The sequence below is a fragment of the Nerophis ophidion genome, linkage group LG02 (genome assembly GCF_033978795.1).
Source record: "Nerophis ophidion isolate RoL-2023_Sa linkage group LG02, RoL_Noph_v1.0, whole genome shotgun sequence".
Taxonomy (NCBI): domain Eukaryota; kingdom Metazoa; phylum Chordata; class Actinopteri; order Syngnathiformes; family Syngnathidae; genus Nerophis; species Nerophis ophidion.
The window spans coordinates 86,901,332-86,915,526 of NC_084612.1; the positions used below are offsets into that span (position 1 = coordinate 86,901,332).

At 41.3% G+C, this 14,195-nt stretch overlaps 3 protein-coding genes across 7 annotated transcripts in view; all 3 read right to left on the bottom strand.

The window, feature by feature from the left end:
• Nucleotides 1–1,171, bottom strand: part of LOC133547473 (zinc finger protein ZFP2-like) — a 34,852-nt gene extending 33,681 nt beyond the window's left edge. The window contains exon 1 of the mRNA XM_061893160.1: nt 737–1,171. Within this exon, the coding sequence (XP_061749144.1) occupies nt 737–1,112 (376 nt within the window). The 5' untranslated portion in view covers nt 1,113–1,171. The remainder of the gene's footprint in view (nt 1–736) is intronic.
• A 3,946-nt stretch (nt 1,172–5,117) lies between these two features.
• The window catches only part of LOC133547611 (gastrula zinc finger protein XlCGF8.2DB-like), a 215,746-nt gene continuing 206,668 nt past the window's right edge, over nt 5,118–14,195 (bottom strand). Inside the window, exons 1-2 of one of the 2 annotated variants that reach the window (XM_061893227.1) lie at nt 9,019–9,535; nt 5,118–7,667 (exon numbers count right to left, since the gene is read on the bottom strand). In XM_061893227.1, coding sequence (XP_061749211.1) covers nt 6,388–7,667; nt 9,019–9,118 — 1,380 coding nt within the window. In that variant the 5' untranslated portion in view covers nt 9,119–9,535 and the 3' untranslated portion in view covers nt 5,118–6,387. Of the gene's footprint in view, nt 7,668–9,018; nt 9,536–14,195 lie in introns of those variants that run through there. The other variant, XM_061893234.1, reaches the window with a different exon arrangement.
• LOC133547624 (gastrula zinc finger protein XlCGF8.2DB-like) overlaps nt 11,910–14,195 on the bottom strand; it is a 33,515-nt gene continuing 31,229 nt past the window's right edge. For 2 of the 4 annotated variants that reach the window (XM_061893235.1, XM_061893241.1), the window contains one exon: nt 11,910–13,738. In XM_061893235.1, the coding sequence (XP_061749219.1) occupies nt 12,597–13,738 (1,142 nt within the window). In that variant the 3' untranslated portion in view covers nt 11,910–12,596. The remainder of the gene's footprint in view (nt 13,739–14,195) is intronic. The other 2 variants (XM_061893240.1, XM_061893239.1) reach the window with 2 other exon arrangements.

Sequence of the window (14,195 nt, forward strand, 5' to 3'; positions counted from 1 at the left end):
ATGATTATATTATCGGCGTGTGTCACTAGATCAGCAACGAACTCTGAGAATTCATTGATAAAGTCCGAACAGGGCCCTGGGGGGCGGTAGATAACAGCCAGGTGTAGAGGCAGCGGTGTGACAGACCTCATAGTAAGCACCTCAAACGATTTATATTTATTATTTATGTTAGGACTAAGGTTAAAGTTTTCGTTGTATATTAGTGCGACCCCCCCACCCCTTTTAAGCGGACGGGCAATATGCGCATGTGTAAAGTTAGGAGGACATGCCTCATTTAGCGCAAAAAAGTCGTTTGGTTTAAGCCAGGTTTCACTGAGACCGATGACGTTAAGATTGTTGTCTCTGATAGTATCATTAACTAACAACGTTTTGGGAGACAATGATCTTATGTTTAAAAAACCTATATTATAGGTAGTGGGCTGTTTTAGGGAATTTTTGATCAAATTATCCGTAGTAGCAATATTAATAATGTTGTGTTTATTATGCCCAGTGCATTCAGTATAATTACGACCATATCTAGGAATTGATACGACGGGAATGTTCCGATTGTTTGTTTGTTGCTTTGATAAACTGCACGCATCATAGTTAGCCACCTCAGTAACGGGGATTTTCCGATTGTTTGTTTGTTGCTTTGATAAACTGCACGCATCATAGTTAGCCACCTCAGTAAAACACATGTCCAACTCTGAAACACTCAAAGCAGAAAAAACTTGTTCTAATTTAACTGACTCCTTACCCAGACCAGTAGTCTCGCATTTTCCATCTAAATCCGTCTTCGGGATGGAGGAAAGTGGTGTTCTGTGGGGATTAGCCTTCTGCTTTGTTTTTAGCCCCGCTCGACATCCGCGTTTCCGATCACACCGCTGGCGTCTGCTCCGTAGACGGCCCCCGCTGCTACTAGACTCCCCTGCTTCACAGGCCGCTGGACGTAGCCGCCGACGAATCCCCATGCTAGTTAGCATGTTTAGCACGCCCGCGTCTATCAGTCCAAAACGGCCCAATATGTCCATATCCAGAAGTGTCTGGCGGTCGTACGTGATCACGGAGTGACCACGATGCGAGCCAGCCATGAAGTCTGCAGAACTGTCCGGCATTTCCGCCAAATGTTCCATCTTTAGCAAGAGCACCGCAGTGTCGCAGCCCGTCCGGGCGCCGCCATCTTGCCAAAAAAAAAAAAAAAAAAAAAAAAAAAAAAAAAAAAACTTCATGAAGTTTTGCAGTGGTTGTGTTTTTCTTGTGTGTTTATTGTTTGTTTTCATCAAATTTGGATGTATTTGTTGGTTTGTATGATATCCATTAAGTAAGACTACGTATTATGTTGAAGGGGGAAGGAAAATATGAGATTTTTTCTTCAACTTGCTCGTTCTCGGGTATTGGTGTGTAAATGTAAAATTGTATAATTGAGTTATAATTGTCAATCGATCAAAGATGCACATCAATGAAGGCAATAAATAAAAAAAATAATGAAAAAAAAACATTTTTATATACAAACATTTATTTTATATACACAGAGTTGATAACCCATAGAGTAAAAGTATTTTTAAAATTGTTAATGTAAAATAATATGCATTGTTGCTTTTATGTTTGGTGTTAACACAGAAATATCATTTTTACAAGAGGTTTCAGGTCACGTGGCACTGAGTTTGAAGGCCCCGGATGTGTGACTTGAGTTTGTAAAAACGCCAGATGTCCACTAGATGGCAGCAAAGACCGTGTATCGGTTGGTTGGGCCTGACAGAGCAACTAAAGATTAAGAGGGGAATCATTTATTTATTGGATGATAAATTTGGATACTTGCATTCACAACTTCCACTTAAAAAAATACATTTAACCGAATTTTACAGCAGACTGGACTGAAAGGACAACAGCAAAGCTGTATACAAGAAGGGCATGAGCAGACTGTTTTTCCTGAGGATGCTTAGGTCCTTTAAAGGCCTACTGAGACCCACTACTACCGACCACGCAGTCTGATAGTTTATATATCAATGATGAAATATTAACATTGCAACACATGCCAATACAGCCGGTTTAGTTTACCAAATTACAATTTCAAATTTCCCGCGGAGTTTCTTGTAGAAAACGTCGCGGAATGATGATGCTTGCGCGTGACGGAACATGTCTTACCATTAGCAGAGTGCAGGAAGTCTGCTAATAGCTTCCGGTTTCCGGTCATATTTACAGATTTTTTTAGGTACCAGCAGATGGCGCAGTTGGACCTCATTGCATTACAAAACAATATACATATTTTAGCAGGAATTTCACTCAAATAAATAAAGTATTTTTTTATACCCGTTACATATATTCCTTCAAAAGCGCTCTAAAACAACACCTCCAGGCAACTTCAACACTTTACTAATACCCTCCTCCATTCACATCCCATCTCCCCGGATTATAAACAACTCAAATGTACTTCTAATGTATATACTTGTTCTTATGCTATGTGAACTCACTATGTTCTCTGCTGGCTGTACATATCCTACTAAATAAGACCTACACTGTTTCAATGTCCACATTTCTCTGTTGATGCAATTGTTGATGACTGAAGTTCTGATATCAACCAAAGCTCCTCATCCCACCCCCCGGATTGTACATAATGTAAATAATTCAATGTACATACTATGATGATTAACTTGTGTGATGACTGTATTATGCTGATAGTATATATTTGTACCATGAATTGATTAACGTGGACCCCGACTTAAACAAGTTAAAAAACTTATTCGGGTGTTACCATTTAGTGGTCAATTGTACGGAATATGTACTGTACTGTGCAATCTACTAATAAAAGCATCAATCAATCAATCAATAAGGTAAATACAAGTAAACAGAACGATAAAAGAATGTAAACAGAAGGTAAATAGAAGTCCAATAGATATGAATGGAAAGTAAGTAGAAGCTAAAAGAAAGTAAAATATAAATAAAATGTAAAAGAAGGGGGCTTCACGGTGGCAGAGGGGTTAGTGCGTCTGCCTCACAATACGAAGTTCCTGCAGTCCTGGGTTCAAATCCAGGCTCGGAATCTTTCTGTGTGGAGTTTGCATGTTCTCCCCGTGAATGCGTGGGTTCCCTCCGGGTACTCCGGCTTCCTCCCACTTCCAAAGACATGCACCTGGGGATAGGTTGATTGGCAACACTAAATGGGCCCTAGTGTGTGAATGTGAGTGTGAATGTTGTCTGTCTATCTGTGTTGGCCCTGCGATGAGGTGGCGACTTGTCCAGGGTGTATCCCGCCTTCCGCCCAATTGTAGCTGAGATAGGCGCCAGCGCCCCCCGCGACCCCAAAAAGGGAATAAGCGGTAGAAAATGGATGGATGGATGTAAAATAAGGTAAATGGAAGGTCAATAAAACGTTAAAATAGGTAAATAGATTGAATGGTGAATTGGTTGAATTGTTTGCACGCTTTTTGTTTTTATCTATAATTGATACAATTGAAGGTAATTAAGTAAATGGAAGGTAATAAAAGGTAAAAGAAGGGAAAGGAAGGCAAAAAAGTAAATGGGAAATGGAAGGTAATTCAAAGGTAAATAGAAGGCAATTATAAGGAAAAATAAGATACTTTGATGTAAACGTTAAAAAGGTAAAGAAGATACAATTGGTAAATATAAGGTAAATCAAAGTAGAAATAAGTTAATTGGGAAGTAATAACACATTTAAACAAGTTGAGCCTCTCCAGTGGCCCAGACTTCGACCGATTTTTTTTTTTTTCTCAACCCCCCCCCCCATTGTTTACCTGTACCTCACCTTTATTGTAAGGGGCGCCGGAAGTTGGCAGACCTCGAACTTGAATGGGATTGTGCTGAAAATTTTTAATTTCCCCTCAGTTTTTGATATCTGATTCTGAGTACAAGGTAAAGGGTAAATAAACATAACGTAAATGGAAGGTAAGTAGAAGGTAAATAAAATGTAAAAGAAGGTAAATAGCTTGAATGGTCAATTGATTAAATTGTTTTTATGCTTTGTTTTCATTTATAGTTGATACAATTGAAGGTAAATAGGTAAAATTATAATGGAAGGTAATAAAAGGTAAAAGAAGGCAAAGAATGGTAAAAAAGTATATAGTAAATGGAAGGTAAATAGAAGGCAATTAAAAAGTAGAAGAAGATGAAAAAGAGGGTAAAACAGTTAGAAGAAGATACATTTGGTCAATAGAAGGTAAATAAAAGCAGAAATAAGATAATTAGGGAGTAAATAAAAAGTAAAACAAGTTGAATAGATGGTAAAGCTGGTAGAAGGCGAAAAGGTAAAAGCAGGTAAAGGGTAAATCAAAGGTAAAGAAAATGTAAAATAAGGTACATAAAATGTAATTAAAAGGTAGAAAAAGTTAAACAAAAAAGGTAAAAAAAAGGTAAAAAAAGTAAGTAGAAGGTAAATTAAAGGTAAAAATGTCAGGCTTGTCCGTGACAGTGTGGCCATGTTTTAGTTTTTCCTTTCTGTTTCCTGTCAGCACTCTTATTTTGTCTGTTTCCTGTTTTTTCCCCCTGAGCACTTTTCCCCCTCAGCTGCGGCTGATTGGCACCTCGCCACACCTGGTGTCAATCAGCCCGATCCTATTTGAACCTGTTTTGTCCTCCAGTCGAGTGCTGGATTATTGTCATGTATTGTTGTGTCATGTCGTTGCAGCGTAGCGGTAAACTATATTTCGGTAGCAGTTTGCAGCTTACTGTCTTTTGTTCCCTGCTTTCAGTTCGTCTTTATATAACACGTAACGACTTCTGTTTTCCTGCTCACTACCCGCTAGCTTCCACGCTAGGCCCTTTTGTTTTTGCTAGCTTCCATGCTAAGCTCCTTTTCTAGCTCTCATGCTAGCTCTTTTAGTTTGTTATCCGCCTCGTGCGCGCTTTTCGTTAGTACCCTTTTGTTTGTTCGTGTTCTAGTCTTTTAATTAGATCATGTTTTCCTGTTCAATGCCTGCCTCCTTCTCTGCATCTTGGGGTTCGTCACCAACTAAATCTGACAAAAACAAGTTAAATAGGAGGTCAAATATGGTCAAAGAAGAATAAAAAAAGGTCAATAAAAATCAAACGCAGATTTACAAGGTACATGAAAGCCAAAAGAGGAAAAACGGTAAAATATAAGGTAAAAAAACAAGTAAATATGAGGTAATGAAGGTCATGGCAAGTAGAACAAGCTTTGTTTATTTCACCTGCTAAAAAGTGTGTTTTCCCTGATTACTCGATTAACCCATGAAAAATGGATAGATGACTTAATTACTAAAGCCTTGCCATCAAGTTTTCTCTACAGCAGTCAATGTGATCTTTTCACGGCGCACAGTCAACAACAATGGTCCTCCATTTAATATTCCTAGAAAATAATCAGCTGGAAATGACACTCCTAAGTTACTTGTAATGTCCGTGCAATGACGTGTTGTGTCATCTCTAGCCATGTATGTAGTCTCTCTCATGTAGTTGTTGCTCCTTCCCAGAGGTGCACCAACTAAAAAAAATAAGATCCCTTTGTCTACGATTGACTCGCAACCGCCAAAAGTGCCGCTTGTGCAAAACATAACACTCTCAACATTTCTTGTGTGTCACAAAAGGACGAGTACACATTGACTAATTTTATTATCAATATTGGTTAACCTCTTTTTACACTTGAATGAATGTTGAAATGTGACCTCTAACAGCTTGACCCTGGAATAGAACATTGGTATTCCACCTTGGAATATGAAAATAATTTGAAAATGTTGCAGTAACTGTAGTCAGTCTTGTATTGATCGAAGAAACACACACATCAGCACCAGGGAATGTTTCAGCCATCCATTTTCTACCCCTTGTCTTTTTTGGGGTTGCGGGGGATGCTGGAGCCTATCTCAGCTGCATTCGGGCGGAAGGCGGGGTACACCTCATCGCAGACCGGGGAATGTTACACATGCTAACTGTTAGCATGCTAATATCAGCAAGCCAATTTTGCCACCGGAAAACCTCAGACTCATATAACTTTATACGTGACCCGTGTTGTTAGCATGCTCACATTAGCATACTAAAATTAGCATGCTAACTTTTTTCAGCCATTTTTTCCGCTGTACATCTCAGACCCATTTAACTCCCGTTGTCAGAATGCTAATACTAGCCATTTTTCCTCCATACACCTCAGTCAAATAACTAAATGTTAGCATTTTAACGTTAGCATGCTAACTGTTTGGGCACTTTTCGTAACGGTTTACCTCAGAGTGGTATTAGCACTTGACATATGCCGACTGTTAGTATGATCACATTAGAATAACATCACCTCTTATATCACTCTTACCTCACCTATAACTTGGTACTTGCTGGCATGAAAAATTGCATCTGCATCTCGTTTTTTTCCCCGTCGTTTGACAGCTTTGCAGTTCGGCGTCAGCGTCGACTGCATTCACGCACAATTTACCGAATAATAGTCACATCTCGTTATGTAGCGCCGCTCTTCTCGCCGGCGCACTTGTGTCGGGTGATGTCGTACTTGTAGGAGAACCTTTTATCGCACGCGTTGCAGCTGAATGGTTTCTCACCGGTGTGAGTTGTCGTGTGCGCTTCCAAACTTCGCTTCACGGAGAATCTTTTACCACAAAAGGAGCAGGAAAAGGGTTGCTCTCCGGTGTGTGTTCGTGTGTGCTTCATCAACTTCCCCCTCAGAGGGAAGGTTTTGCCACAAACTACGCAAGAGAACGGTTTCTCTCCCGTGTGTATCGTTGTGTGTGCTTTTAAACTGTCCTTTGACGAGAACCTTTTGTCGCAGAATGAGCAAGAGAACGGTTTATCTCCGGTGTGTGTTCTTATGTGTGTTAACAAATTCCCTTTCACGGGAAACATTTTACTGCAAAAGGAGCAGGCGAAGGGTTTTTCCCCGTTGTGTTTCCTTTGGTGTGCCATCAAATTGCCTTTTTGAGAGAACCGTTCCCCGCAAACTGAGCAGCTGAACGGTTTCTCACCAGTGTGCGTTCTTGCGTGTGCGTTCAAATTTCCCTTCACGGAAAACTTTTTGCTACAGACCGAGCAGGAAAACGGTTTCTCGCCGTTGTGCTTCCTTTCGTGCGTGATCAAATTGCTTTTCTGGGTGAATCTTTTGCCGCAAACCGAGCAGGCAAACGGTTTCTCGTCGACGTGCTTTCTTCTGTGTCTCATTAAATTGCCTTTTTGAGTGAAATGTTCGCCGCAAACGGAGCAGCTAAAAGGTTTGTCCCCGGTGTGTGTTCTTGTGTGTGTTATCAAATTGCCCTTTTGAGAGAAGCCTTTGCCACAAAATGAACAGCTGAATGTGTGGCATGTCATGTCCGCTTTAGAGTCTTCATCGGTGTCACGAGTGGGTGACGTCATGTCATCCCTTTCGGATAGCGGAGCTACGGTGCTCTCTGCTTCTGATCCCTCATAGTCAGTTTCTCCTGTCGTGCATCTTGAGCTGCTGCATGGAGGCTCCGCCTCCGTCCTCTCCTCACTTTGACTAGACTCAAGCTGTGACCCCTGACCTTCATCGTCTTCACTCTTCACAACCACACAAATCACAGGGAGCTCGATTACGTCGGTCTCCTCCATTTCTTCTTGACTGATGCTGTGGTCCTCCTCTTCCTCTTTAATGTGGGCCGGCACAAGCTCCTCCTTGTCCTCGTCCTCCTCTTTAATGAAAGGCTCCTCCTGCTCCACCCAAGAGCTCCACTCGTGCTGCTCGGGGGGAAGATCTTCCTCATTGAAATCTGGAGGACACAAAGACAGATGATTGCATTAACTAAAAGTAATCACCATAACAACATACTATGAAAATAAAGTTGTTATTTCCTTAACTACAAGATCCACTCGACGTTCATTGCACCCCTCCCCACATCTGCGGTCCCCTCCAAGGTTTCTCATTTTATCCCATTGGGTTGAGCTTTTTTTTTGCCCTGATGTGGGATCTGAGGATTTCCTTGTGGCTTGTGCAGCCCTTTGAGACACTTGTGATTAAAGGCCTACTGAAAGCCACTACTACCGACCACGCAGTCTGATAGTTTATATATCAATGATGAAATATCAACATTGTAACACATGCCAATACGGCCTTTTTAGTTTACTACATTGCAATTTTAAATTTCGTGCGGAAGTATCATGCTAAGACGTCACGGTATGATGACGCGTGCGTGTGACGTCACGCATTGTAGAGGACAATTTGTTCCAGCATCGTTCCCAGCTATAAGTCGTCCGTTTTCATCGCATAATTCCACAGTATTCTGGAAATTTGTGTTGCTGATTTTTTTGCAATTTGTTCAATGAATAATGGAGACGTCAAAGAAGAAAGCTGTAGGTGGGAAGCGGTGTATTGCGGCCGCCTTAAGCAACACAAACATAGCCAGTGTTTCATTGTTTACATTCCCGAAAGATGACGGTGAAGCTTTACTATGGAACAGAGCGGTCAAGCGAACACGGTTGGATTGGACCACACACACAAAGTACAGTGTATTATGCAGCGATCATTCCGAAAGATCGTGTTTCGAAGAGGGTCCCTTGCGAAGGGCAGTGATGTGCATCGCCACCACCTGTCGACTGGTGCTGAAGAAAGGTTGTACAGGTACGACCATAAAATCTCACTAAAACACTAGTAACACAATAAGCAGATAAGGGATTTTCCAGAATTATCCGAGTAAATTTGTCTAATAACATCTGAATTGCTCCCACTGTGTAGTCTTTTTAAAAAAAAAATCTAGTCCTTCACTCTCACTTTCCTCATCCACGAATCTTTCATCTTCTTTCAAATTAATGGGGAAATTGTCGCTTTTTTGGATCTGAATCGTTCTCGCTGCTGGTGGCCATGATTGTAAACAATGTGAGGATGTGAGGAGCTCTACAACCGGTGACGTCACGCGCACATCGTCTGCTACTTCCGGTACAGGCAAGGCTTTTTTATTAGCGACAAAAAGTTGCGAACATTATCGTTGATGTTCTCTACTAAATCCTTTCAGCAAAAATATGGCAATATCGCGAAATGATCAAGTATGACACATATGATGGACCTGCTATCCCCGTTTAAATAAGAAAATCTCATTTCAGTAGGCTTTTAATAAGAGAACAAACCTGGTCTGCGCGACTCCATTTGAGGCTTGAAAACGGCGTCCATTTGTTGACGCCTTTTCTCCTCTTTTCTTGGAGAAAGTTCCTCCTCGTACTCCGACATGGTTCTTCCCAAGGCCACAAATATTCCTTCAGCGCCAGAAGCCAGTCGATCGTTCGATACCGTCCACAAACAATAACAACACTTGGCAACTTCCGCTTCCCTTTGTTAGCAGCTAACAAGCTAAGCGAGCTCGGGAGAGAAGCTTGAACGAGGACACTTTCATGTTTGGTCTTCTTTATGTCAGCGTATTCATTTTTCGTAAAGAATAATAAAAGGGTAAGTGTGGTTAAACGCAGAAATATTCTGTGTTTGCCCATTCGATGTTGCCGTTCAGAGCGGAAGTGTTGCCGAGTACAGTCTACGGAAGCTCCAACTGGACAAACAACATGCAAGCGATACTTATAGTAACAACCAGTTCAGGGGGTCCCAAGTTACCAGAGTGTGAGGTAAGGAGGAGGAGTTTTGTCCCTCCAGAATTGCCGTAGGGATGTGACATAAAAGGTCTTCGAGTGTTGTTGTGGAAGAAGGTGCGTGAAGGATAACATTAAAGAAACGGTGGATACCGGACCTGCTCTAATGTCTCCTGTTTATTATTTTAGTAAATAACTACACTGTATAGGCCAGGGGTGTCCAAACTTTATATTCTGAGGGCCGCACACCGAAAAATCAAAGTAAGTGAGGGCCGTTTTTATATATTTGATTTAAAAAAAACAATACAATATAACATATTTTCTTTTGATTGATTGATTGATACTTTTATTAGTATTCCGTACAAGTGACCACTAAATGGTAACATTGTTTAAGTCGGGGTCCACGTTAATCAATTCATGGTATAGCCGCCGGGTATGTAATATGCGCCTGCCTTGACTTGCTGCCGGGTGAAACTCGCTCCCCATTTTGATGAACGCATGCTTATTTTTACCGCCGGATCTAATTCGTGACGTCACGAGTGGTGCTTCCCCTGCCCATCCATCCATCCATCCATCAATTCATTTCCTACCGCTTATTCCCTTTCGGGGGCGCTGGTGCCTATCTCAGCTACAATCGGGCGGAAGGCGGGGTACACCCTGGACAAGTCGCCACCTCATCGCAGGGCCAACACAGATAGACAGACAACATTCACACTCACATTCACACACTAGGGACCATTTAGTGTTGCCAATCAACCTATCCCCAGGTGCATGTCTTTGGAAGTGGGAGGAAGCCGGAGTACCCGGAGGGAACCCACGCAGTCACGGGGAGAACATGCAAACTCCACACAGGAAGATCCCGAGCCTGGATTTGAACCCAGGACTGCAGGACCTTCGTATTGTGAGGCAGACGCACTAACCCCTCTGCCACCGTGAAGCCCCAGATCACACTAATGTTTGTGATATAAAACAATTTTAACACTCTTACTAATATGCGCGGGCTTCACGCCCCCCGCGACCCTAAAAGGGAATAAGTGGTAGAAAATGGATGGATGGACTAATATGCGCCACACTCTGTGAACCCTAACCAAATAAGAATAACAAACACATTTCTGGAGAACATTGGGTCTGTAACACATTATAAACGCAACATAAGAATGACCCAGAATGCCGTGCATCCATGACACTTGGCTATATTATACACCCCCTTCCTCCCCTCCGTGAGTGGGGTTGGGGGCGTGTGTATAATATAGACAAGAGCTATGGATGCATTGGAATTCTGGGTAATTGTTATGTTGCATTTGTAATGTGTTACAGAGCCAATGTTCTCCAGAAATGTGTTTGTTATTCTTGTTTGGTTAGGGTTCACAGAGTGTGGCGCATATCAGTAAGAGTTTTAAAGTTGTTTGTATCACAACCATCAGTGTAAACGGTATTGCTGTTGACCAAGTATGCATTGCAATCTCATTTAAGGAACAGCGAAATGCATGTGACCTACCTGCATATATATGAATATGTATATATATCCATCCCATCCGTTTCCTACAGCTTGTCCCTTTTGGGGTCGCTGGAGCCTATCTCAGCTGCACTCGGGACAAGTCGCCACCTCTTCACATGTAGATATATATATATATATATATATATATATATATATTATATGCTCTTGTATATATGATCCGATATAGATATATATATATATATATCTTGATTGTATTATCCAGAGAATAGTGCTCGATACCGTGGTAGAGCGCAATATGTAGGTGTGGGAAAAAAATCACAAGACTACTTCATCTCTACAGATCTGTTTCATGAGGGAACCCCTCATGAAACAGATCTGTAGAGATGAAGTAGTCTTGTGATTTTTTTCCCACACCTACATATATACATATATATATATATATATATATACATATATATATATATATACATATATATATTTATATACGTATACAAATCATATATATATATATATGTATATATATATATATATATATATATATATATATATATATATATGTATATATATCCATCCATTTCTACCGCTTATTCTCTTCGGGGTCGCGCTGGAGCCTATCCCAGCTACAATCAGGCGGAAATCGGTGTACACCCTGGACAAGTCGTCGCCACCTCATCGCATATATATATATATATATATATATATATATATATATGTATATATGTGTATATATATATATATATATATATATATATATGGCGTCACGCATTGTAGAGGACATTTTGTTCCAGCATCGTTCCCAGCTATAAGTCGTCTGTTTTCAACGCAAAATTCCACAGTATTATGGACAACTGTGTTGCTGAATCTTTTGCAATTTGTTCAATGAATAATGGAGACATCAAAGAAGAAAGCTGTAGGTGGGAAGCGGTGTATTGCGGCCGGCTTTAGCAACACAAACACAGCCGGTGTTTCATTGTTCACATTCCTGAAAGATGACGGTGAAGCTTTACTATGGAACAGAGTGGTCAAGCGAACACGTTTGGATTGGACCACACACACAAAGTACAGTGTGTTATGCAGCGATCATTTCGAAAGATCGTGTTTCGAAGAGAGTCCCTTGCGAAGGGCAGAGATGGGCATTGCCACCACCCGTCGACTGGTGCTGAAGAAAGGTGGAGGGCCGACCTTCAGGTTGTTCAGGTACGACCATATAATCTCACTAAAACACTAGTAACACAATAAGCAGATAAGGGATTTTCCAGAATTGTCCTGGTAAATTTGTCTAATAACATCTGAATCGCTCCCACTGTATAATCTTTTTTTTTATTTTCTAGTCCTTCACTCTCACTTTCCTCATCCACAAATCTTTCATCTTTGCTCAAATTAATGGGGAAATCGTCGCTTTCTCGGTCCGAATTGCTCTCGCTGCTGGTGGCCATGATTATAAACAATGTGAGGATGTGAGGAGCTCTACAACCCGTGACGTCACGCGCACATCGTCTGCTACTTCCGGGACAGGCAAGCCTTTTATATTGGCGACCAAAAGTTGCGAATATATGGCAATATTGCGAAATGATCAAGTATGACACATAGAATAGACCTGCTATTTCCAATTAAATAACAACAATCTCATTTCAGTAGGCCTTTAAAAGGGAAGAAACACATCTTACATTCATTGACTGCTGATCTTCTCACCAACACACTCATGTCGATTCAGCTGATACTTGTAAGAGAAGCTTTTAGTGCACTCATCACATCGGAAGGGTTTTTCACCAGTGTGTGTTCTCTGGTGTTTCATTAAATTGCCCTTTTGAGAGAACTTCTGTCCACAAACCGAACAAGTAAAAGGCTTATCCACGGTGTGTGTTCTCATGTGCGTCATCAGACTGCCCTTTTGAGTGAACCTTTTGCCGCAGACGGAGCAGGGGAACGGTTTCTCCCCGCTGTGCGTTCTCATGTGTCTCATCAAATGTCCCTTTTGAGAGAAGGTTTGATCGCAAATGGAGCAGGGAAAGGGTTTCTCGCCGGTGTGCGTTCTCATGTGTCTCGACAACGTGGAGCGCATGCCGAAACTGGTGGCGCAGGCGGAGCAGGAAAATGTTTTCCGGTGTTTATCCCCAGCGTGAGTCCTCGTGTGCGCCATCAAATTGCCCTTGCGGGAGAATCTTTTACCGCAAACCGGGCAGGGGAAGGGTTTCTCTCCCGTGTGTGTGCTTGAGTGTTTGATCAAATTTCCCTTAATGGAGAATCTTTTGCCGCACACCGAGCAAGAAAACGGTTTCTCCCCAGTGTGTGTTCTCATGTGCAATTTCAAATTACTAATCCTGGGGAAGCTTTTATCACAAAACGGGCAGCTGAAGGTTTTGTCGCCCGTGTGACGAGTCCTGTGTTCCTCCAATCCAATGTGGTCATCAAAGGTTTGGTCACATCGAGAGCGTTTAAAGTTTTTATTCTCAGTGCGAGACGTCACGTCAGCTTTAGAGTTTTCATCGTCAGTGTCGGAAAAGTGTGAAGGGGAGTTGTCACTATCGGAGAAGCTGTCCGCTTCCGATCCGCTCTTCTGACTGTCGTCAAGCTGTGACCACTGAGCTTCATCTTCCCCATCTTCACTCTTCACAATCACACGAATAACTGGAAACTTGTTGACGTCGGCGTCGTCTTGGCTGATGCTGAGCTCTTCATCTTCCTCTTTAATGCAAGGGGGCTCCTCGTCCTCCTCCTCCCCTTGTTCTTCAACAGGGGGGGGATGTGACTCATGCTGCTCCATCCTGGAGACCCACCGCCGCTCAGGGGGAAGATATTCTTCACGGGCGTCTGCAGGTGAACAAAATTAGAAATAACTGAAAACACGTTTCTTCAAAATAGCCACCTTTTGCTCTGATGACTGCTTTGCCCACTCTTGGCATTCTCTCAATGTGCTTCAAGAGCCTGTAATATTTTTTTTAACTTTTTGATGCCTTCAGTGACAATCTACAATGTAAATAGTTATGAAAATAAAGAAAACACATTGAAATGAGGTGTCCAAACTTTTGGCTTGTACTGTATATATATACATACAGTACATACATACAAAATATATATACACACACACACACATATACATATATATATATATATATATATATATATATATATATACACACATATACATATATACATATATATATATACATATACATATATATACATATATATATATACAAATATATCTATACACATATATATATATACATACACACACACACATATATATATATATATATATATATAT